Raw genomic sequence first — 22,975 nt, forward strand, 5'->3', positions numbered from 1 at the left:
GCTCATAGTGTGACTTCCACATTCTAGTAGCAAAAGAAAAAAGGAAAATTTGGAAAGCATTGATATGCTATGTGACTCCACCATCACTGATCCAATAAATATAGTGACGGAAATGGCTCTAGAAATTTTAATGAACTACACGAATAATTATCCTTATATCTGTTTGAGAATTACAGAATTTACTACGCATCAGAAGCGAGTTGGTGCAAGTGAAGAAAGATCCCTTCATCAAAAGGGCCACTGAAGACGATGTTTCTGGGACTGCATATCTGAAGCATAACACATGTGGAAGGGAAGTGTGAACTCGGGAAACAGTAGCAGAGGAAGCAGTAGTGTAATAGAAGAACGTTAAATATTAAGAGAGTAGGCAATGAAAGCAGTTAATATTAATTTATACATTTCTTGAACTCTGTAGCTTTGGATCATATTACATTGGGAAACACATCAACCACCCACATTTTTATGTATACTAATAGAGGTTTTGGGCCTGCGCCCATTTTCATTTGTCATAACACATAATTAAATCTTCAATTCGCATATCGTTGTAAACATCGACTACAATTAGGATGCTGCCGCTGCCTTTCTATTCTGTTGCTTTTATTTCCCACATTTATAAGTGTGACGCAGACACGGTTCTTTCGTATGATGCACCAAAATTGTGCAGTATCCACATCTTGCATAGGAGCAATAACAAGCAGAATAGAAACGCAGCTCCAATATCCAAATTTCAATCGCCGTTTTTAACGATGTGCTAACTGAAGATTAAATTACTTACAAGGGAACCTCCCCATCGCACCCCCCTCAGACTTAATTAAAAGTTGGCACAGTGGGTAGGCCTTGAAAAACTGAACACAGATCAGTCGAGAAAACAGGAAGAAGTTGTGTGGAACTATGAACAAAAAATAAGCAAAATATACAAACTGAGTAGTCCATGCACAAGATAGGCAACATCAAGGAGTGCCGTGGTCCTGTGGTTAGCGTGAGCAGCTGCGGAATGAGAGGTCCTTGGTTCAAGTCTTCCCTCGAGTGAAAAGTTTACTTTCTTTATTTTCGCAAAGTTATGATCTGTCCATTCGTTCACTGACGTCTCTGTTCACTTTAATAAGTTTACTATCTGTGTTTTGCGACCGCACCGCAAAACCGTGCGATTAGTAGATGAAAGGACGTGCCTCTCCAATGGGAACCGAAAACATTTGATCGCAAGGTCATAGGTCAACCGATTCCTCCACAGGAAAAAAACGTCTGATATATGCGACACTGTGACGGCATGTGCGTCACATGACAGGAATATGTTGTCGACCCACCTAACTTGTACACTTGGCGAATGGGTAAAAAGATTCTTCTACCTTGCCCCATTTAGGTTTTCTTGTGGATGTGATAATCACTCCCAAAAAAGTGATGAAACATAAGAGTTTGTCACATAAACTGCAACAAATGAATGCAACAGTTTTACAGTCGCACTGTTTTCCGTGTGCTCTGTCAAAAAATATGTTTTTAACGTTAAAAAAATTTTCCGTGTGTAGACCGTCAAATCCTGCATATGTCCAAGCAAATCTGATATGTCCTGGAATTTTGAAGAGCGAAGTTGATTATGTGTGAGTGCCTGAACTTTGATAATTGACACACGATCACGTAAACAATACTGCTCTGTGTACCTGTGCAGCTTCGCAAAATAATTGTCTGAAAATAAAAAATTAAACTTCTAACTCGAGGGAAGACTTGAACCATGTACCTCTCGTTCCGCAGCTGTGCACGCTAGCCACGGCGCCCCTGAGCTCAGATTATCCTTGATGCTGCCTATCTTCCGCATGGACTACTCAGTTTGTATATTTTGCTTATTTTTTTTTTTTTTTCGTAGTTCCACACAACTTCTTCCCGTTTTCTCGATTGATCTGTGTTCAGTTTTCCAAGGCCTGTCCACTGTGCCAACTCATAACTAAATCTGAGGGGGGTGCGATGAGGAGCGTCCCTTGTTACTATGCCAACTGAAGATGGGCGAAAGCCTGGAACGCTTATTGGTATGAATAAAAATGCATTAAAAATCTGCTGGTTGTATTTCTTGAAGTGAAATGAGAGACATTTATAGTAACCTTCTTCTATTTTAGTATAGAAATAGTTGACTATGCCTAGGAAGGAGCATAATTGTAGAGGCAGACAAAACGGGGATATGGGAAGGGGCGTTGGTAGTGTAATAGGTACATAGTGATTAGAAGCAGACAGCAAGAGCGGCTGTTTCAGTTAGATGTAACATCTGGCCAGCTGCATTTAGCGTCTGCAGCGGCGACTCCGCTGGCAGTCCGCCAGCAATTGGCCCCATCGCCTGTCTCTTAAGAGTTTTTGTGCGTTGCAGACAATTCCCCTCTTTCGGCCTGCAAGCCCATCCACTTTTTTTCAGGCTATCCTCTCGACGGCGGAGGCCGTTGTGCAAACTTGGCCTCCGCCACGAGATGGCAGCTGTGTTCGTGAGGCGCGTCCGGAACACGTGCGCGTTTGCCGACATAGCACGTGTCAGGAAGTGCCTGCGGCGCTCCAAACACACTTCCGCTGCTCCTCAGAACCTGCGCTTCCCTCCACAACCACTCGTGCTCCATCAGAATACTCTTCAACATGCCTCGTAGCCTGTTGCTCCTAGCGCCCGAGCGCCCACTTAACCAGGTGCTGATCGAGGTTTTGGTTCTAGAGGAGGGGTGTACGTCACATTTTGTTACTCTCTCTCTCTCTCTCTCTCTCTCTCTCTCTCTCTCTCTCTCTCTCTCTCGACCACCCCCTTCCCCTTCCTAAATATTATTTGCTCGCCCTGAGGTTTTAATAATAATAACATTAAAATATATAAATTGTTTCAAAATAACAATCAGTGATCAGAATGAGATTTTCACTCTGCAGCGGAGTGTTCGCTCTTATGAAACTTCCTGTAAGATTTAAACTGTGTGCCGGACCGAGACTCGAACTCGGGACCTTTGCCTTTCGCGGGCAAGTGCTCTACCAACTTTCTTTTCTTCATTTTTTTGTTCGGTATTGTTCGTTGCGTTTGGTCTGGGAGGACATCACAATATATCCGTCCATGTTGATCGTTGACTCCTTTACTCAGTTTTTTTTAATTATTATTACAGAGAGCGAGCAGCCCTCTGATCGAACACGCTGAGCTACCGTGCCGACCCCAACTAAGCTACCCAAGCACGACTCTCGCCCCGTCCTCGCAGCTTTACTTCTGCCAGTACCTCGACTGCTACCTTCCAAACTTTATAGAAGCTCTCCTGCGAACCTTGCAGAACTAGCACTCCTGAAAGAAAGGATATTGCAGGGACATGGCTTCCTGAAGTTTTTCCTGTTGTTCTATGTTGTTTGTGGCTAAGCCACGTCTCCGCAATATCCTTTCTTTCAGGAGTGCTAGTTCTGCAAGGTTCACAGGAGAGCTTCTGTAAAGGTGGAAGGTATGAGACGAGGTACTGGCAGAAGTAAAGCTGTGAGGACGGGGCGTGAGTAGTGCTTGGGTAGCTCAGTTTGTATAGCACTTGCCCGCGAAAGGCAAAGGTTCCGAGTTCGAGTCTCAGTCAGGCACACAGATTTAATCTGCTTGTAAGTTTCAATCAGTGATCAGTCTACAAAGCCCAATACATGGAAAGAAATAACAACAGTAGACAAACCATGGACTCAAAATATGGAAAGGTTAACAGAGTGGAAAAATTCAAATATCTTGGGATACATACAAACAGGAGGATCAAACAAACAAGGCAACCAACATAGAACAACCAGAAAAATTTCAGGAAGCTTGCAAACTAATATGGACACACTGCAATACAAGAAACACTTCAAGACAGGCCAAATTCAGGCACTAAAATACAGTTTTAACACCAGATGCCCTCTAGGGTTCAGAAATAGCTACAAGCGGGGCATCAGGCGTCACAGAGATAGAAAAACGTATAATGCTTAGAAATAGTTCTGGAGCAGTTCGTGGATGAATAGACCAACCAAAGGATTTTACGAATTCCCAGATTCTCGGACATAAAACCATCACAAGGAATCGTCTTTGTACTAGTTTTATGCAGACATTGTGAAGTCGTCGTGTGACTAGGGCCTCCCGTCGGGTAGGCCGTTCGCCGGATGCAAGTCTTTCGATCAGACGGCACTTCCAGGCGACTTGCGCGTCGACGGGGATGACATGATGATGATTAGGACAACACAACACCCAATCCCTGAGCAGAGAAAAATCTTCGACCCAGCCGGGCGTCACATGACATCCGTTCAAGTTCGTTTGTTGACCCCTCCACTCAGTTTTTTTATTGCAGAGGCCAACCAGCTCCCTGATCGAGGTACCGTGCCCGCTGCCGCTCAGCTACTGGGGCCGGACACTGAGAAGTAAATGATAAAGGCATTCTGCTGTATGCGCTTTATTATTCACACTCCCAAATAATACGATAGGCAGAAACTTCTGAAGAAGGGCACTAAGTGCCCCAAACTGGTAAAGAAATTAAATTTATTTTATGCAACAGCCGGCCGAGGTGGCCGAGCGGTTCTAGGCGCTACAGTCTGGAACCACGCGATCACTACGGTCGCAGGTTCGAATCCTGCCTCGGGTATGGATGTGTGTGATGTCCTTAGGTTAGCTAGATTTAAGTAGTTTTGAGTTCTAGGGAACTGATGACCTCAGATGTTAAGTCCCATAGTGCTCAGAGCCATTTGATTTTTTTTTTTATGAAACTGGCTCTTATCATTTCATTATATAATTTGAAAAGCATTCCCCTAATATTTGAGAAGAGTTCATGTCAGGCAGTTGATTTAAGGGTTATGATAGGAGCAAACTTTTAAAACTTCGTCAACTCCAAAATTTTCGCTTAAACGTGTCCACTCAGCTATATCAGCACATTGTCATTATCTCAGAGACAGCAAAGGGCTTAGAAGAGCAGACGAACAGAATGTACAGTGTCTTGAAAAGATGTTATAAAATGAATATCAACACAAATAAAAGAAGGATCATGAAATATAGTCAAATTAAATAAGGTGATAATGAAGGAATTAGATTAGGAAATGAGACGCTGAAGGTAGTAGTTGAGTTCTGAAGATCAGACGGGACGAATAGCTAATGAAGAGGTACGGGTACTGAATTTAAAAAAAAAAAAAAAAAAAAAAGAATGTGTTTCAAATGGCTCTGAGCACTATGAGACTGCTGCGGTCATTAGTCCACTAGAACTTAGAACTAATTAAACCTAACCTAACCTAAGGACATCACACTAACCTAAGCACATCACACACATCCATGCCCGAGGCAGGATTCGAACCTGCGACTGTAGCGGTCGCGCGGTTCCAGACTGTAGCGCCTAGAACCGCTCGGCCACTACGGCCGGCATACTGAATCTAACTGCCGGAAAAACAAGGCGCAGGTATAATCTCGTTGTTTACGGGTCCTGGCAAATCACTAATAGACAGTCACGCTCCAGTTGCGCTTCACCCTCCAAGGTCATTTTACTCTCTTCTTTCAGTCTGCATTTGAGCTGAGGAAGCAATCAAGAATGGAAGAGCGCTAATTTTTTGAGACACGGTGATTATTACCGACAGAAAGATCTCTGTTCCACAGAGAAGCTAGAACAACGTTTGGCGGCGAAAATGTAAAGGATCTAGAATTAATCAACCTAACACTTTCCCAAACTCCCTCATTTAATTATACGTCTCTCAGTTCTAGCAACGTAAGAAAGATCATTTTCTAGATGAAAGAATGTCCCGACAGACAAATTCACGAGAGCCTAAAAGAGGAGAATTTGGATTATTATCTACATCTACGTGATTACTCTGCTATTCACAATAAAGTGCCTGGCAGAGAGTTCAATGAACTGTTTCACTTTCGAACGGCGTGTGGGAAAAACGACCACTTAATTTTTTCTGTGCGAGACCTGATTTCTCTTATTTTATTGTGATGATCATTTCTCTCTACGTAGGTGGGTGCCAACAGAATGTTTTCTCAATCGTAGGAGAAAACTGGTGATTGAAATTTCATGAGGAGATCCCGTGGCAACGAAAAACGTCTTTGTTTTATCGATTGCCACTCCAATTCACGTATCATGACTGTGGCACTATCTCCCCTATTTTACGATAATACAAAAGGAGCTGCCCCTCTTTGTACTTCTTCGATGTCATCCGTCAGTCCCACCTGATGCGGATCCCATACCGCTCAGCAATACTCCGGACTAGGGCGGACAAGCGTGGTGTAAGCAGTCTCTTTAGTAGAACTGTTGCACCTTCTAAGTGTTCTGCCAATGAATCGCAGTCTTTAGTTTGCTCTACCCACATTACCTATGTGATCGTTCCAATTTAGGTTATTTGTAATTGTAATCCCTAAGTATTTAGTTCAATTTACAACCTTCAGATTTGTATGACTTACCGCGTAATCGAAATTTAACGAATTTATTTTAGTACTCATGTGAATAACTTCATACTTCTCTTTATTCAGGGGCAATTGCCAGTTTTCGCACCGTACAGATACCTTATCTAAATCATTTTGCAATTTGTTTTGGTCATCTGATGACTTTACAAGACGGTAAACGACAGCATCAACTGCAAACAATCTAAGACGGCTACTCAGATTGTCTCCTATGTCGTTAATATAAATCAGGAACAATAGATGGCCTATAACACTTCCATGAGGAACGCCGGATATTATTTCTGTTTTACTCGATGACTTTCCGTCTATTACTACGAATTGTGACCTTTCTGTCAGGAAATCACGAATCCAGTCGCACAACTGAAGCGATATTCCATAGACACGCAGTTTGGGTGGAAGACGCTTGTGAGGAACGGTGTAGAAAGCCTTCTGGAAATCAAAAAATATCGAATCAATTTGACATCCCCTGTCGATAGCACTCATTACTTCATGAGTATAAAGAGCTAGTTGCGTTTCGCAAGAACGATGTTTTCTGAATGCGTGATGTGTCTCAATAAATCGTTTTCTTCGAGGTACTTCATAATGTTCGAATACAGTATATGTTCCAAAACGCTACTGCAAATCGACGTTAGTGATATGGGCTTATAATTTAGCAGATTGCTCCTACTTCCCTTTTTGGGTATTAGTGTGACTTGAGCAGTTTTTCAGTATTAGGTACGGATCTTTCTGTGAGCGAGCGGTTGTATATAATTTCTTAATATGGAGCTATTGTACCAGCATACACTGAGAGGAACCTGACTGGTATACAATCTGGACCGGAGACCGTGGCTTTATTAAGTGATTTAAGCTGCTTTGTTATACCGAGGATATCTACTTCTAAGTTTCTCATCTTGGCAGTTGTTCTTGATTGCAATTCAGGAATATTTACTTCGTCTTCTTTGGTGAAGGTGTTTCGGAAAACCGTGTTTAATAACTCTGCTTTTGTGGCACTGTCATCAGTGACTTCACCGTTATTATTGCGCATTGAAGGTATTGATTACGTCTTGCCACTGGTGTGCTTTATGTCTGACCAGAATCTCTGGATTTTCTGGCAGATTTCGGTACAGAATTCCTGCAAAATTTTTCCAGTCTTGGGGATTTTGTAGTCTTTTAAATTTGGCATGCTTTTTTTTCGCTGCTTCTCCAACAGCGAGCTGACGCGTTTTGGGTACCATGGGGGTATATATCTCTCAATTGCTGTCGATGCTATCTCTCTGAAATCATTCCACAACTTTTCTACGCTTACGTGATCAGATCGGAAGGAGTGGAGACTGTCTCTTAAAAAGGCGTTAAGAGCATTTTTATCGGCTTTTTAAGTAGATATAAGCTTCTTTTTGATATTTGTAGGGGTTACGGTGTTCAGCCTAGCAGAGACTGCCTTGTGGTCGCTAATCTCTGTATTCGTCACGATACTCACTATTTGTCCAGGATTATTTGTTGATAAGAGGTCAAGGATGCTTTCGCAACCATTTACGCTTCGAGTAGGCTCATGAACTAACCGTTCAAAATAATTTTCTGAGCAAACATTCAGTACGATTTCGGATGACGTTTTATGTCTGTCACCTGCTTTAAACGTAGAATTTTTCCAGTCTATCGAGGTTATATTGATCAGCAACTATATCTTCTGAGTCGGGGGGTCGTTAAAACGATCCAGTTAATAGTTTAGTCCCATTGTTAGGTATAACATCTACCCATACTATTTCGCAGAAACTATCTACTTCAGTATCACTACAAGGGCAACTACTTCTGACTGCAATAAATACCCGACCACCAACTGTATTTAATCTATCTTTCCTGAACACTGTTAGATCGTTTGAAAAAATTTCGGCTGAACTTATTTCCGGCTTTCTGTACTTATAACTATTTGAGCTTCAATGCATCCTATTAGGGCTTGGAGCTCTGGTTCTTTCCCAACACAGCTACGACAATTTACAACTACAATACCGATCGTTTCTACAACTACCGTACTGTGTTTTACCTACCGCCTTTTAGACGGACGCCATTTTTTTGGTTCCCTGAGATCCTCTAACCTAAGAAACCGCCCATTCCCTTCCACACAGCCCCGCTACCCGTGTAGCCGCCTCCTGTGTGTAGTGGACTCCTGACCTACTAAGCAGAAACCGGAAACCACTTCCCGATGGCGCAAGTCAATGAATCTGCAGTCTACACGGTCACAGAACCGCCTGAACCACTGATTCAGACCCTTCACGCAGCTCTACACCAAAGGATCACAGTCGGCTCCATCGACGATGCTGCAGGTTGTGAGCTCCGCCTTAATCTCGAAAGAAAGACTGGCAGTCTTTACCATTTACGCCAGCCGCCCGAAACCAGAGAGAATCTCCTCCGATCCAAAGCGACACACGTCATGAGTCTCCACCTGCAGTTGACTGCACCCTGTACTCTTCATGGCATCCGGAAGCACCCTTTCCACATCCAGAATGACTCTCCCCGGTATGCACACGGAGTGCACACTGGCTTCCTTTCCCTCCTTGGCAGCCATGTTCCTAAGGGGCCCCATCACGCGCCTAACGTTGGATTCCCAACTACCAGCAAACGCAGCCTCTGTAAATGCCCAGACCTTTACCATGTGGCTTTTAGTGCCGGTAGTCTTCCAAGAGAAGCTCGGCTCTCCTTCGATGCACGAGCGGTCCACGGCGCTACAGTCATGGGCTGTGCGGCTGGTCCCGACGGAGGTTCGAGTCCCCCCTCGGGCATGGGTGTGTGTGTTTGTCCTTAGGATAATTTAGGTTAAGTAGTGTGTAAGCTTAGGGACTGATGACCTTAGCAGCTAAGTCCCATAAGATTTCACACACATTTGAACATTTGAACCTCCGATGCAGCTCCTTTCATTTAAGCAGAGTTGCTGAATCTGGAACTGTAATCTGTCAGAAAAGAAAGGAAATTGGAAGGATTCGGCTCTGGCCTATAGTAAGGGCACAATCCCGGCATTTTCCTATTGAAAATAGGAAACCACAGAAAACGATTAAGGGTTGCTGGCAGATGGATTTAAATCACCTCGCCTCCGGAATCCACGGATTGTCACCTCATCGGCTCAACACGCAGAGCTAATTCAAGTCGGTGGAGAATTGTTGTACAGCGTTTAAAAATAAAATAAAATTCATCACAACAAAAGACTAAATTCTGACCCTGCATGTTTTTCCTTTAATTGTGCATGTTTAGTCATCTTATAGTGCATGGATCCATACATATTTTAAGATTTAGTTTTAGATGCAATTGCTGGCTTCAGTTACAGTGTTACTAGAGTACAAACGGATTTTGGACGAAAGGGGGAAGGAGGGATGCAGGACGGAGTTAGCTCGGACGAATTCAAGCAGCCCGCTGAAAAAAATCTTTTAGAAACGAAATAACTATAGAATGTGTTGTCCTCATATACCTCTGCCGCTCTCCACAAACCCTCCGCATCCTTCCGTACCGGAACTGGTTTTCATAACTGAATACCGCCCAGATCACCAGATAGGGCGATTGTTGATTGCCGCGATTTCTGGGCGACACAGAGCAATTCATTTTTATGCACCGATTTTAATTTAATTATTTATTGGGATACTCCCCGCTTCCACGGACTTGTGAAATACTGAAATATTGCAACCCCAAAGTTCTACCTGCCTCAGATTAACGACTCCAATGCTAACATTAAAGTGTTATAAATAGGTAATTAGGTCATTACAGCAGTGCGTACATATTTTGAACTTAACATAATGCTAGCGGACGAATCAAAATGGATGACATCGAAAAAGTACAAAGAGGGGCAGCTCATTTTGTATTATCGTGAAATAGGGGAGATAGTGCCACAGACGCTGTACAGACTGAATTGTAGGGGCGAAAGACTATATCTCTATCTTAAACCCTTTTTCACCTCCTCACTGCATTCTTGGTCTTCCACTGTTATTGTCCCATCTTGGTTCTTGTATATATTGTATATTACCCATCTTCCCCTATAGCTTACACCTAATTTTCTTAGAATTTCGAACATCTTGCTCCATTTTACATTGTTGACTGCTTTTCCCAGGCCGACAAATCTCATGAACGTGTCTTGGTTTTTCTTCAGTCTTGCTTGCGTACCAAGCGCAACGCGAGAACTGAAAATGGTTCAAATGGCTCTGAGCACTATGGGACTCAACTACTGTGGTCATCAGTCCCCTAGAACTTAGAACTACTTAAAGCTAACTAACCTAAGGACATCACACACATCCATGCCCGAGGCAGGATTCGAACCTGCGACCGTAGCAGTCGCACGGTTCCGGACTGCGCGCCTAGAACCGCGAGACCACCGCGGCCGGCCAACGCGAGAACTGCTTCTGGTGGCTTTACCTTTCCTAAAGACAAACCGATCGTCATCTGACAGTTCCTCGGTTTTCTTTTTCATTATTCTGTATATTATTCTTGTCAGTAACTTGGATGCATGAGCTGTTAAGCTGATTGTGCAATAATTTTCGCACAAATCGGCTCTTGCAGAATTCGGAATTGTGCGGATGATGTTTTTCCGAAAGTCTGATGTTATATCGCCAGTATCATACATTCTACACACCAATGTGAATAGTCGTTTTGTAGCCACTTCACCCAAGGGGTTTAGAGATTCCGATGGAATGTTACTTATCCTTTCTGCTTTATTTAATCTTAAGTGTTCTAAAGCTCTTTTACACTCTGATTCTAATACCGGATTCCCTGACTCTTCCCTGTCGAGTTCTGTTTCTTCTTCTATCACGTCATTGGGCAAGTCCTCCCCCTGACAGAAGCCTTCAGAGGACTCTCTCCACCTATCCCCTCGGTCCTCTGTATTTAACAGTGATACTCGTATTGCGCTCTTAATGTTGCTACCCCTCATTTTAATTTCGCTGAAAAGTGTTTTGACTTTTCTATATCTAAGTCAGTCCTTCCGAAAATCATTTCTTTTCCTACTTCATCACATTTTTCATGTAGCCGTTTGGCCTTTGATTCCCTGCACTTCCCATTTATTTCATTCCTAAGTGACTTTTATTTCTGTGTCCTTGAATTTCTCTGAATATTTTTGTATTTCCTTCTTTCGTCAATCAGCTGAAGTATTTCTTCCATTATCCATGGTTTCTTCGCAGTTACCTTTTTGTACCTATGTTTTCCTTTCCAACTTCCTTGATTGCCCTTCTTCCCCCTCAAGTGAAGTGCATTTTGAGATATTTATTACCGCAGCCTCAGAAAACTCTGGGCGTATCTCTTCATTCCTCACCACATATGAACCCCATTTCTTTGTGCATTGACTCTTCCTATCTAGTCTCTTGAGCTTCAGCCTACCGATCATCATCACTAATTTATAATCTGAGTCTATATCTGCTCCTGGGTACGCTTTACTATCCAAATATCTGATTTTGGAATCTCTGTCTGACTAGGGTGTAATCTAACTGGAATCTCCCAGTATCTCCTGGCCTTTTCCAAGTATACCTCTCGATCTTTTCCAAGTGTACCTTATCGTCTTGTGATTCTTGAACAGATTATTCTCTATAACTAGCTGAAATTTGTCGCAGAATTCAAATAGTCCTTCTCCTCTCTCATACGCACTACCAAGCCCATTTTCCCCCATAACCTTTTTTTCCACTTCTTCCCCTGCAACCGCATTCCAGTCCCCCCATGACTATTATATTTTGATCTCCCTTTACGTACTGAATAACACTTTCAACATCATCACATATTCTATCTCTTAGTGATCTGCTTGCGATGTCAGCATGTTTTCCTCAACTGCTGATGTAGGTGTTGGTTTGCTGTTGATTCTTATGAGAAGAACCCCGTCACTGAGCTGGTCAGGGTAATTCACTCTCTGCCTTACTTTCCTATTCATAACGAATCCCTTTCCCGTCATTCCACTTTCAGCTGCTGTTCATTTTATCCTACAATCGTCTGACCAGGAATCCTGGTCTTCTTTCCATTTCACTTCACTGACCCCCACTATACCTAGACTCAGCCTTAGCATTTTTCTTTTCATTTAATACATATCCTAAATTTGTAAAACATCATGAATCTTGGTCTCTCTGAAAGTTCAAGTCTGTTGAAATGTCACAGAGTGAGGGACTTCACAATGACATTCACATCTGTTCCTCGTGGTACGTTCGACGTTGTACCTTGTCACCATCTAGTGATTTTCATGAAGTATCTACATCTACATCTACATCCATACTCCGCAAGCCACCTGACGGTGTGTGGCGGAGGGTACCCTGAGTACCTCTATCGGTTCTCCGTTCTATTCCAGTCTCGTATTGTACGTGGAAAGAAGGATTGTCGGTATGCTTCTGTGTGGGCTCTAATCTCTCTGATTTTATCCTCATGGTCTCTTCGCGAGATATACGTAGGAGGGAGCAATATACTGCTTGACTCTTCGATGAAGGTATGTTCTCGAAACTTTAAGAAAAGCCCGTACCGAGCTACTGAGCGTCTCTCCTGCAGAGTCTTCCACTGGAGTTTATCTATCATCTCCGTAACGCTTTCGCGGTTACTAAATGATCCTGCAACGAAGCGCGCTGCTCTCCGTTGGATCTTCTCTATCTCTTCTATCAACCCTATCTGGTGCGGATCCCATACTGCTGAGCAGTATTCAAGCAGTGGGCGAACAAGCGTACTGTAACCTATTTCCTCTGTTGTCGGATTGCATTTCCTTAGGATTCTTCCAATGAATCTCAGTCTGGCATCTGCTTTACCGACGATCAACTTTATCTGATCATTCCATTTTAAATCACTCCTAATGCGTACTCCCAGATAATTTATGGAATTAACTGCTTCCAGTTGCTGACCTGCTATTTTGTAGCTAAATGATAAGGGACCTATCTTTCTATGTATTAGCATCACATTACACTTGTCTACATTGAGATTCAATTGCCATTCCGTGCACCAAGCGTCAATTCGCTGCAGATCCTCGTGCATTTCAGTACAATTTTCCATTGTTGCAACCTTTCGATACACCACAGCATCATCTGCAAAAAGCCTCAGTGAACTTCCGATGTCATCCACCAGGTCATTTATGTATATTGTGAATAGCAACGGTCCTATGACACACCTCAGCGGCACACCTGAAATCACTCTTACTTCGAAAGACTTCTCTCCATTGAGAATGACATGCTGCGTTCTGTTATCTAGGAACTCCTCAATCCAATCACACAATTGATCTGATAGTCCGTATGCTCTTACTTTGTTCATTAAACGACTGTGGGGAACTGTATCGAACGCCTTGCGGAAGTCAAGAAACACGGCATCTACCTGTGAACCCGTGTCTAAGGCCCTCTGAGTCTCGTGGACGAAGTATTGCATACTTCAATTAATTCTCTCTGTTTGTTGGACTGAAAACAAATGTTTACGTTTATAGAACGTTAGAAGATAATTTACTGAAAGTTATGTGCTTTGGCAGCTTCCGACTTTTCAGATAACAAGTGGATTTCGAGATAAAAAGAATTCAGGCTCTTTTCAGGTGATACTCTCATTGAACCAGATTTTTAAAAAAGTGTTGTTCAAAATGGTCATATCGCTTGGACCGAAACAAATGGTAATCGGAATGTACGATGTCTAGTGGTGGTGGTTGGTGGGGGAAGACGCCCCATCGAAGTCCCTTCAAGGTTTCCATCATTCCGTTTGCAACATGTGGTTTGGCACTGACGTGTGACAGAATCACTTTGCCATGTCTCTGAGCATACTGTGGGTCTTTGTCTTTAAATGTGCAGTTCAAATTGAGTAATATAGTGCTTTGCAGCGTAGAGCATTCACTGTTTCTCGTTATTGCAGCAGCTCATAGTTCACTACACCGACCAGGATGCATTTCTTCACTCAACTCAGAATCGTTGTCTTCGAATCGTCACGACCAATCTCTGCATGTTGTTTCCGACAGATCGTGTTATACATATGCTTGAGTAGCAGCATGACGACTTCCCGCGGCAGATTTTTTGAGATGAAAACAGAAGAGTAGGACTGAAACTTCCCACAAAGCCTATCTTGTAGATGTAAATAGGTGTGTTCTTTCCATACCACTCGAAATTCACATGCGGGACTGAAAGTCTAATGTTTCTCCTGTTAAACAGGTCTCGTGTTGCTGTACGCTATGCTACAATTGTACACGTACTGGCCACTTAACGCCAACAGCAGGAATTTATTCAAGTTGCCAATACAATAATGCTACTGAAGCAAAACGCTTGGGAGTATTTGTACAGGCGTAGATGAAGAAATATTGCTAAAAGTTTTTGGTCGATGTTGAAAAGAAGAAAACCTCGCCGGTGATTAGTAGAAGTCTCTGCAATGGCGGAGTGCTGCACAAACGTAACTACGAGGGGCGTTTGAAAAGTCCGTGCAAAGTCCGAGAGATGGCACCACCAGCGCGTATAGAGGTCATGTTTAGTCAGTAGCATCTTTGGAAAGAACGCAAACAATGTTTCAGCCATATTAGTCTATTTCATTATATTTGGCATTCGTGTGAATCAAGGAAGTCGAGTGATTGTCAAAAAATGGATGAAAAGGAATTTCGTGTGGTTATTAAACATCACTTTTTGAAAGGCAAAACGCCCCAGCAGACTAAAGTGAAGCTTCATAAACATTACGTTGACTCTGCACCTTCTATTAGAACAGTTTATAAGTGGTTTCAAAATATTCGGAGTGGCCATATGGGAACAAGTGATGCTGAACGTTCTGGCCGCCCTGTGGAGGTTACGACCCCAGAAATCATTGATAAAATTCATGATATGGTGATTGCTAGTGCTGTGGGCATCTCGAATGAACGGGTACATAATATTTTACATAAACATTTGGACATGAGAAAGCTATCCGCAAGATGGGTTCAGCGATTGCTCATGCTTGACCAAAAACTGAATCGTGTGAAGTGTTGGAAGGATGGTTTGCAGCTGTTAAGAAAGAATCTGCAGAAATTTAAGTGTCATTTGGATACATTACTATACTCCTGAGACCAAAGAACAATCTAAACAGTGGGTTACCAAGGGAGAATCTGCACCAAAAAAGGCAAAGACCATTCCTTCGGCCAGAAAGGTTATGGCGACTGTCTTTTGGGATTCGCAAGGGATAATCATCATCGACTATCTGGAAAGAGGGTAAAGCTATTACAAGTGCATTTTATTCATCGGTATTGGACTGCTTGAAAACCGAGCTGCAAGAAAAACGCCGGCGATTGGACCGCAAAAAGTCCTTTTCCATCACGACAATTCACCAGCACACACCTCAGCAGCTGTAGTCGCAAAATTAATGGAAATAGGATTCCAACTTGTTTTACATTCCCCCAATTCTCCAGACTTCGCTCTCTCGGATTACTATTTGTTTCCCAACTTGAAGAAATGGCTGAAGGGACAAAGATTTTATTGAAATGAGGAGATGGTTGCATCAACTAATAGCTATTTTGCAGACTTGGACAATTCCTATTATTTGGAAGGGATCTACAAATTAGAACAGCGTTGGACGAAGTGTATAAGTCTAAAAGGAGACAATGTCGAAAAATAAAAAAGGTTTACCCCAGACACATAAGTAGTTTTTATTTTTGCACGGACTTTTCAAACACCCCTCGTACGACCATCACTCATAAATGATACTCGTACCACCATAATGTGTGACTGTTCATTAGATTTTGAGGGGGCCTATATTTCCAGCATCGACCCATGATACCACCCTCACCTCTATTATAATAACACTACTACAACTACTACTAATTACCATAATAATAATAGTGATAATGTTTTAGCAGACAGAAATTAACTAGAGCTACATATTATGCTGCAAATTCTAAGAGAGAGAAATCCAGGTAGGCATCTCCAGCTGTGGATTTTGATAAATGAGAAGGGTTTGCTGGCAAAGGACGGTTTAAGAACGCATTTTAAAATGGGTGCAGATATTATTGGTATTACAGGAGACAAGTCATAGGCTATCTGACGATCCAAATATCAATAAGCATTACACACACTTTTCTTCGCCCATGACGATATTGTTCTGATGTTAATAAATGCTTCTCGCCTCTCGTATGTCTCTCATCTGATGCGGTGTTGTTTCTTTCAAAGCAATGATTCTGATTGGATGTCAGTCGCCACAGTCATGAAGCACACATGCTCGGATACTATATATGGATGGGGAGATGGGAAGTGTCGCGCTGAGTGCGTCGGAAATTTCTAGACTATCAAATTCTCGGTGCTAAACTGGGACATTGCTCGTATCCTGTGTAGTGTCGTTGGTTTCTTTTTCTTGTGCATCAGTACAGCCTTTACACCAGTAATGAAAAGGAATAAAAGGGTTCGAGGACAGAGCCCTATGGCATACCATGGTTAGTTTCTAATTTCTTAGGTAAATATGCTCTTTTTTTTTGTAATGGCGCTTTCTTTTGATGTCATCATGTCTTAATATCACAATTTGCTATCTGTCTTCTATGTAAGATCTTATCCATTGGTATGGGAGGCTCTTGAGACCTTTTTGGGCTTGTTTACAAATGAGATTACCATGTATAATTATGATAAACGCTTTCCATAGATTAGGTATACGTCAGTAGCATATTCTCTGACATCAAGCGCTTTAAAACAGAGTTCTTAAGTGGTACACATGCATACCTATTGATGCAGGGGCGGGGGATAATAACTTCATCAGCTATTCATGTAGACTGGATTGGGTATTACCACACTCATTCCTTCAAAATATCGAATTCTTTGTAACATAGCTTTGGAACCAGATATAAAAGGCTCTTTCTATTACTTCTTGGGGAAACACACACAAAAATTACGTTGAGGTAACTGGACGGTAGTTGTTTACATTTCAGTGTCTCCCTTTTTGAATGGAAGAGTTACTTTAGCCCTTTTAAGCTCATAGGGAAAGTTCCGGTTTAGAGAAATGTGTTAACTACGAACACTACCGCTTTATGAAGTAATAAGAGGCTTCGTTTTAAATACCGGACGTTGTCTGGAACAGCATCCAGTCTCTTTCACCAAGGTCGCTAGACCTTTTTTCGTCAGAATGCTTGTATTAGGGCAGACAAAAAACGAAGTCTGCAGAGAAAGAGCATAGACACGAGACAAATTATTTATCGTATTCCAGTCATGAAATGTATTCGCAATTGCGAGTATGAACAACCAGCTGCTGTATAAGGGAATGAAGACAATGAAAATTTGTGCTCGACCGGGACTCGAACCCGGACTCCCCACTTCAAGTGAGCGGTTGCCTTAACGGCTTTGGTTATCCGTATACGACTCACGGCCAGCCGCAAATCTCTATATGTCGTCGTTTCTGCGGCATTCGTACACATATTATGTAATTCCCGTACAGGGGAGGACATTTTAATTGAATGTCGCCATCCCGTATCGGCGGATAAATACGATATTACAGTGCCTATGTTGTTAGGAAGAAAGATACTATGCTCCTCTGGACTTACGTACATGCAGGTATGAAGGAACCTTGCATTGTTCTGCAACACAGGCGTTGCAATATTGTAATCTAATCATTCGCATTACGAACAGTGCTGGGCTGATAAAAGACCACCAAAGTTATTCAGAAGAGTTGCAAAGTACGTAAAACATTGTGGAGACATTAAAAGTGCCTGTAGTCGATGGTGTGATTTATGAGAATTTGATGAAAACTGAATCAATTATTCGTTAGTTTTGTAACAGTACATTAATTCAAAAAGTTCTCAGTATGCTCGTAATAACTTTTGTGAGATTTATTTTGTGGACAAAATTAAGAGCTGGAAATCTACTCAGTATGAAAATTGGGCATTTTTTTGTCACATATGAACTATTCTCACCCCGCGTTATCCATACAATAGCCTGTAGAAATACCGCATGTAATATTCCTTCTGGAATCCCTTGTATAGCAGTTCCAGAAGACTTGCACAGTTTACCAGCTAGTGAAGATCTTGGATAATACCTTGCAAAACATTTCACGATTCGAATGCGTACTCGAACAAGGAGAAGGATGGTCTTAATTGATAACAGTGCAAAAATTGCAGTGTCTTGTGTAAGTCAACTTTTTAGTATCTCGTGTCCCGGCCCCCTTCTCTCTCGACCTCTGTATATAAGACCGCATGACAATCTTACTGTAAACGTTTACTTCCACAGTTCGTTTAGATATTTATCAGTTACAGAATTGGACGAGAATATAAAATAAATCCGGGTGCTCACCGACACACTTAAACTATGGGAGATTTTTGCGTTGCAGACTAGTGGAAAATCTCTTATCGTTCCTCCCCTGCGGTCTTTCTAGCGAGGTGCCAGTCGTTCAATAAAATGGATGGAAATCCCATGACGCGGCAGTTCAGCAGGCAGGTAAGGGCTCAAGATCACGCGTGTTGCTTAGAGTGCTGTGTGTTTCCCTTAGGAGTAGTTCTGTACTGCTAACAGTCGCGTAAACGTGTGATACGTTACCCAGTACACGAGTTAAGAAACAGCGACTGACAGTAGTGGCAATTGCTATAAAGTGTATCAACCATGTTGAATGAAACACAAGAAGATGCAAATAAGAATGTAACGTCTAGTGCTGAAGTTCATTTGAACCACGTGGACTGCAGTGATCAAAAGGTGAAACAAACATTTGAGAATAATTCAGTGACAAATGTTAGTTGCTTGCCATTTTTACGCATTACCATAGTTAAACATTAGTCTATATGACAGAATTAGACGTGCACTCTTGCAAATAAATGTGTTAATGAACTGAGAAATTCAGCATTTGGATACAGTTTAACTGACCTTACTGCTCACTGAGTTACTGGTCTTTGGAGTTGTGTACTTTGAGGCTTCTGCTACTCGATGGCGCACTATTTAAACAATATATTTTTTCCCCCTCTCTTAATCTTATCCATATGATATTGTTTACGTCGCTGTGACGTTTCGTTGAGCGTTATGGCACAAACAGTGTGCCTCTATACAGTTTATATGTCATACAATATTGAAATCTCAGAAAACAATTTCACGTGCAATTTGTTTTACGTTTCGTGCATTCTAGTAAATTCGTTGTCAATAGACAGCACTCTCAAGGTTATTTAAAAAGGGGCACTCTAAAGTTAGAATAACGATTAAACTACTAATGTCCGAAAATGACAACATTGTTTATTATTGTGTATTATCATCAATTCCGCAATTATTTTGTGATATTTTGAAGAAGAGATTTTATCACAACTCACATTTCACTACCGTGTAATTTTATTGCTAAGAAATGTTTGTTTTGCCACAAACTCATGGTCCCAATTGTCTTACATATTTTGGTCGTGATGGTTCAGTGATCTTTAGACTGCCGTGAGGTCTAGGTTAAATTAGGTGATAATTCGTTTGAAAGTCGGTTAAGCTTGTAGTAACAAACTTTCGCAGCCCTATGTTTTTCGCTCGCGCTGTACTTCAAACACCTTTCATCGTAAAAGCAAAAAGTCAATGTAAATTATATATATATATATATATATATATATATATATATATATATATATATATATATATATATATATATATTGTGGTCAGTCTTCAGCAAGTATTTTATGCACGGTATTTACTTACGCCACACGTGAACTAATTAAAAGTGGGAGAGGGGGGGGGGGGGGGGGGCGTGTTCCACTATGTATAGCAGATCACATGCTGATATCCGAGATTCAACAACAATTGTTCCCAGTCTCTGGATTTTGGAACCCAAATTACTGGAATGGACTGTCATATTGGCTGTATTGGTTTTGTCTCTTGATTAGCCAGAAAGCAACCTAATATGTATGTATGTTGTATCTCTGAACAAGAAAATCAGGTACCAGTACTGGTAGATATGTAACAACAATATGTTTGTGGATGGTCATTTAATGTGTACACAGTTCCTCACCTTTATTTTGGTTGTAATAGTTCACACTATATACTATAGAGGACAGCTGAGATGTAACATTTTCTGTGGGCTCAGTGGAATACGGCTTATGTGACAGTCAAAAATTTGTCATGCCACAGGTAAGTTAATTTCATATTGCTTTCTCATTAGTTAAAGATGTTGCTGCCGTATTCTCATATAATGACAAGCAAAAAATCCCTTTTTTAGCAAAGGGAACTCGGTTTCGTGCAGACAGCTAAATGTCGGCTGACTGGCCTGCTAGAGGAGAAGTACTGTGGTTTTCTGTTTCTATCTTGTGCATGCTCAGGTGCTAAACTTGTATTGTAATATAACCATTTCCATACTCACTGTGTCAGATATCTGAAAATTATATTGAATGTCTGAAAAATAAAGTCAGACATTCTTTAATTTTTTGCTCGGGCATCAAGTGTCTTGTTATTTCCTGTTGTGATATTCCACCTGAGAACTTTCAATGTTTGTCAAGGTAAGGTGGTGGCTGACATTGTAGAATGAAATCATGGCTGTTTATTAATATGCTGTGGAAACTCCTGGTGGAACATAAATAATTGAGGAGTAAAGGTAACAACTCACAGGATAGTAGAGATATTAAGTTGTCAAAGGGCACATAAAAAGACTGTTAACTCTTTCAACTACTGAACACTTCTACCATTTGGTGAACTGTTACCCTTACTTCCTAATTTACGTCTATACTGATAGCTCAATCAGTGTATCACAGATGGCAGTTGCCACATCAGTGCAGTTAGATATGAGTCCCATGTGTCGGAGATAAAATGTTGCTAGTGATGAGTCAAAGCTACTCAATAATTTGTATAGCCACAATAATAATTACTTGTGTGGTCCTTCATTGAATTCGTAGCAGGTGGCAGAATGAAGGCAGTGAAGATTCTGAATGGAAAATCCTGTGAGAGAGAAGAAACGAAATTGGAGGACTCCACAACTTCTGACTTAGGAAACACTCTGTGGTGAAAGAAGCAGTAGAAATAAGACTGACAGACTACCTCTTCAGCCTTCACTAGATTTTCGATGTAGACATTCATAGAATTTTCTCATATTAAGGCCTCGCCCTCACATGGATTTCTGTTCAGGGTCTGTTCCATCCCGTGACGCATGTATGTTGTAAACTCCAGTACAGTTTTGAGTCACATAGTTTTCTTATCTCAAAGAATAGAGAGGTGTGATTTCATAAACAAAGGTCAGTCACATTGTCAGTGGCTGGAAGATTCTTGGCTGAAATATTGAAAATGAGCGAAATATGTCAGATATCTTGGTTAGCAAAGATACAAACATATGTAGAGCAAACTAGAAGGGTGGAATTAACAGTCAATATGGAGTCTGATAATATTTGGGTCAGCCAAAGTTAGTGATACCACCTGCCTGGTTTGACCAGTGATGTAACAGTGTTGAAATTGCTGCTTTAAAGCACCAGTAACTTCATACACGAACATATTAGACACACTAAAAATCTATCAGAATATTTTGTCTCTGAGATGTAGTTTCTGGTTAACAGTAGTATTCACATTAAACCATTTTTAACTTTTCTGTTATACAGGCAGGCATTCTGTGAAACTAGTAAGATCCGAATAGTTTCTCCATCTTGATTCCATTTACGGAACATGGTGTGTGAGTAAATGAATGGGTTTATTTTCAGATACAGGTTTAATATAAAATAATGCAAGTAAGGTTCTCTGCATAATTTCAGTACTTAGCATCTTGTATCTGGATACATCATTTTCAGCTTTCTATTAAGAACAGATATCTGTTACTTTTCTCCCACACCCCCGCCCCCCATCATCCCTCCCCTTCCCCCCCCCCCCACCCCCCCCATCTCCCCACACGCATTTGAGTGCTGCTTTTGTAGATTGGTAATTGAATTGGCAGAAGCAAGTGCCAACCCTCAACTTAGTAAGGATTTGTCTAATTATTTATCTTCAGCTGTTTTGCGTACGGAACATGTTGGTAACAACCAACTCCACGCAGTAAGAAAATTCTTGCTACTACATGAATTGCTTTCTCTTATTGTATTTGTGTTCCTATGTTTGAAATTACCACACACACACACACACACACACACACACACACACACACACACACACACAGTCTTGCGGGTTAGCCCTTTTTTCGCTGACCCTTCAGTCATGGGGCTTCCTCCTCATGTGAATAACACAACACAGTCTCCCTTATCTGTGTTCCTCATTTCATTTCCTATACGAAAGTGCAAGGAACAAAGAAATTTCATCAGTTACGAATCTATCTGTGAAATTCCTGGTTATGCAGGCAGATAATAAGCAGAGTTGATGCCAAAACCTTCAGTTCTGCCTTCTTTGCACACAGAACTCTCTCCCATTGCGTTGCAAACAAGATTGCTAGCATACTTAGCATACATTCACTCTGTTCGGTCCTGTGACGTTATCTGTGACATTGCAGCTAAGGTGACAAAAGTATTTACAGAACTGTGCAGTAAAAATATATTGTAAATTTGGTAACCAAACTTCTTGCAAATATCTCTACAGGGACCTAGAAATTCTTACATTTACTCAGTGGTACATACACTTTCCAATGGCATTTGTGGTGAATAACAACTGACTGAATTTAGAATGAATTCAGCAATTCACAGCCACAGTGAAAGAAATAGAAATAATTTCCTTACAGACCATGCATCCCCCTCTAAGGTTCAAAATGGAGTTTCATATCATGGTGCAAAAGTTGCTAGAGGACACCAGGCACGAAACTGAAAATTCTTCAATATTTAAA

General features: G+C 41.5%; 1 protein-coding gene across 7 annotated transcripts in view; it reads left to right on the plus strand.

Moving 5' to 3' along the window:
* LOC126281437 (dihydropyrimidinase-like) overlaps positions 1-22,975 on the plus strand; it is a 293,010-nt gene that overhangs the window by 204,775 nt on the left and 65,260 nt on the right. Inside the window, exons 1-2 of one of the 7 annotated variants that reach the window (XM_049980408.1) lie at positions 19,207-20,131; positions 20,224-20,322. The exons of 4 other annotated variants lie outside the window; for them this stretch is intronic. In XM_049980408.1, the coding sequence (XP_049836365.1) occupies positions 20,314-20,322 (9 nt within the window). In that variant the 5' untranslated portion in view covers positions 19,207-20,131; positions 20,224-20,313. Of the gene's footprint in view, positions 1-18,664; positions 18,928-19,140; positions 20,323-22,975 lie in introns of those variants that run through there. 2 more of the 7 variants (XM_049980406.1, XM_049980407.1) reach the window with 2 other exon arrangements.

The sequence above is a fragment of the Schistocerca gregaria genome, chromosome 7 (assembly GCF_023897955.1).
Source record: "Schistocerca gregaria isolate iqSchGreg1 chromosome 7, iqSchGreg1.2, whole genome shotgun sequence".
In the NCBI taxonomy this organism is placed as follows: Eukaryota; Metazoa; Arthropoda; class Insecta; order Orthoptera; family Acrididae; genus Schistocerca; species Schistocerca gregaria.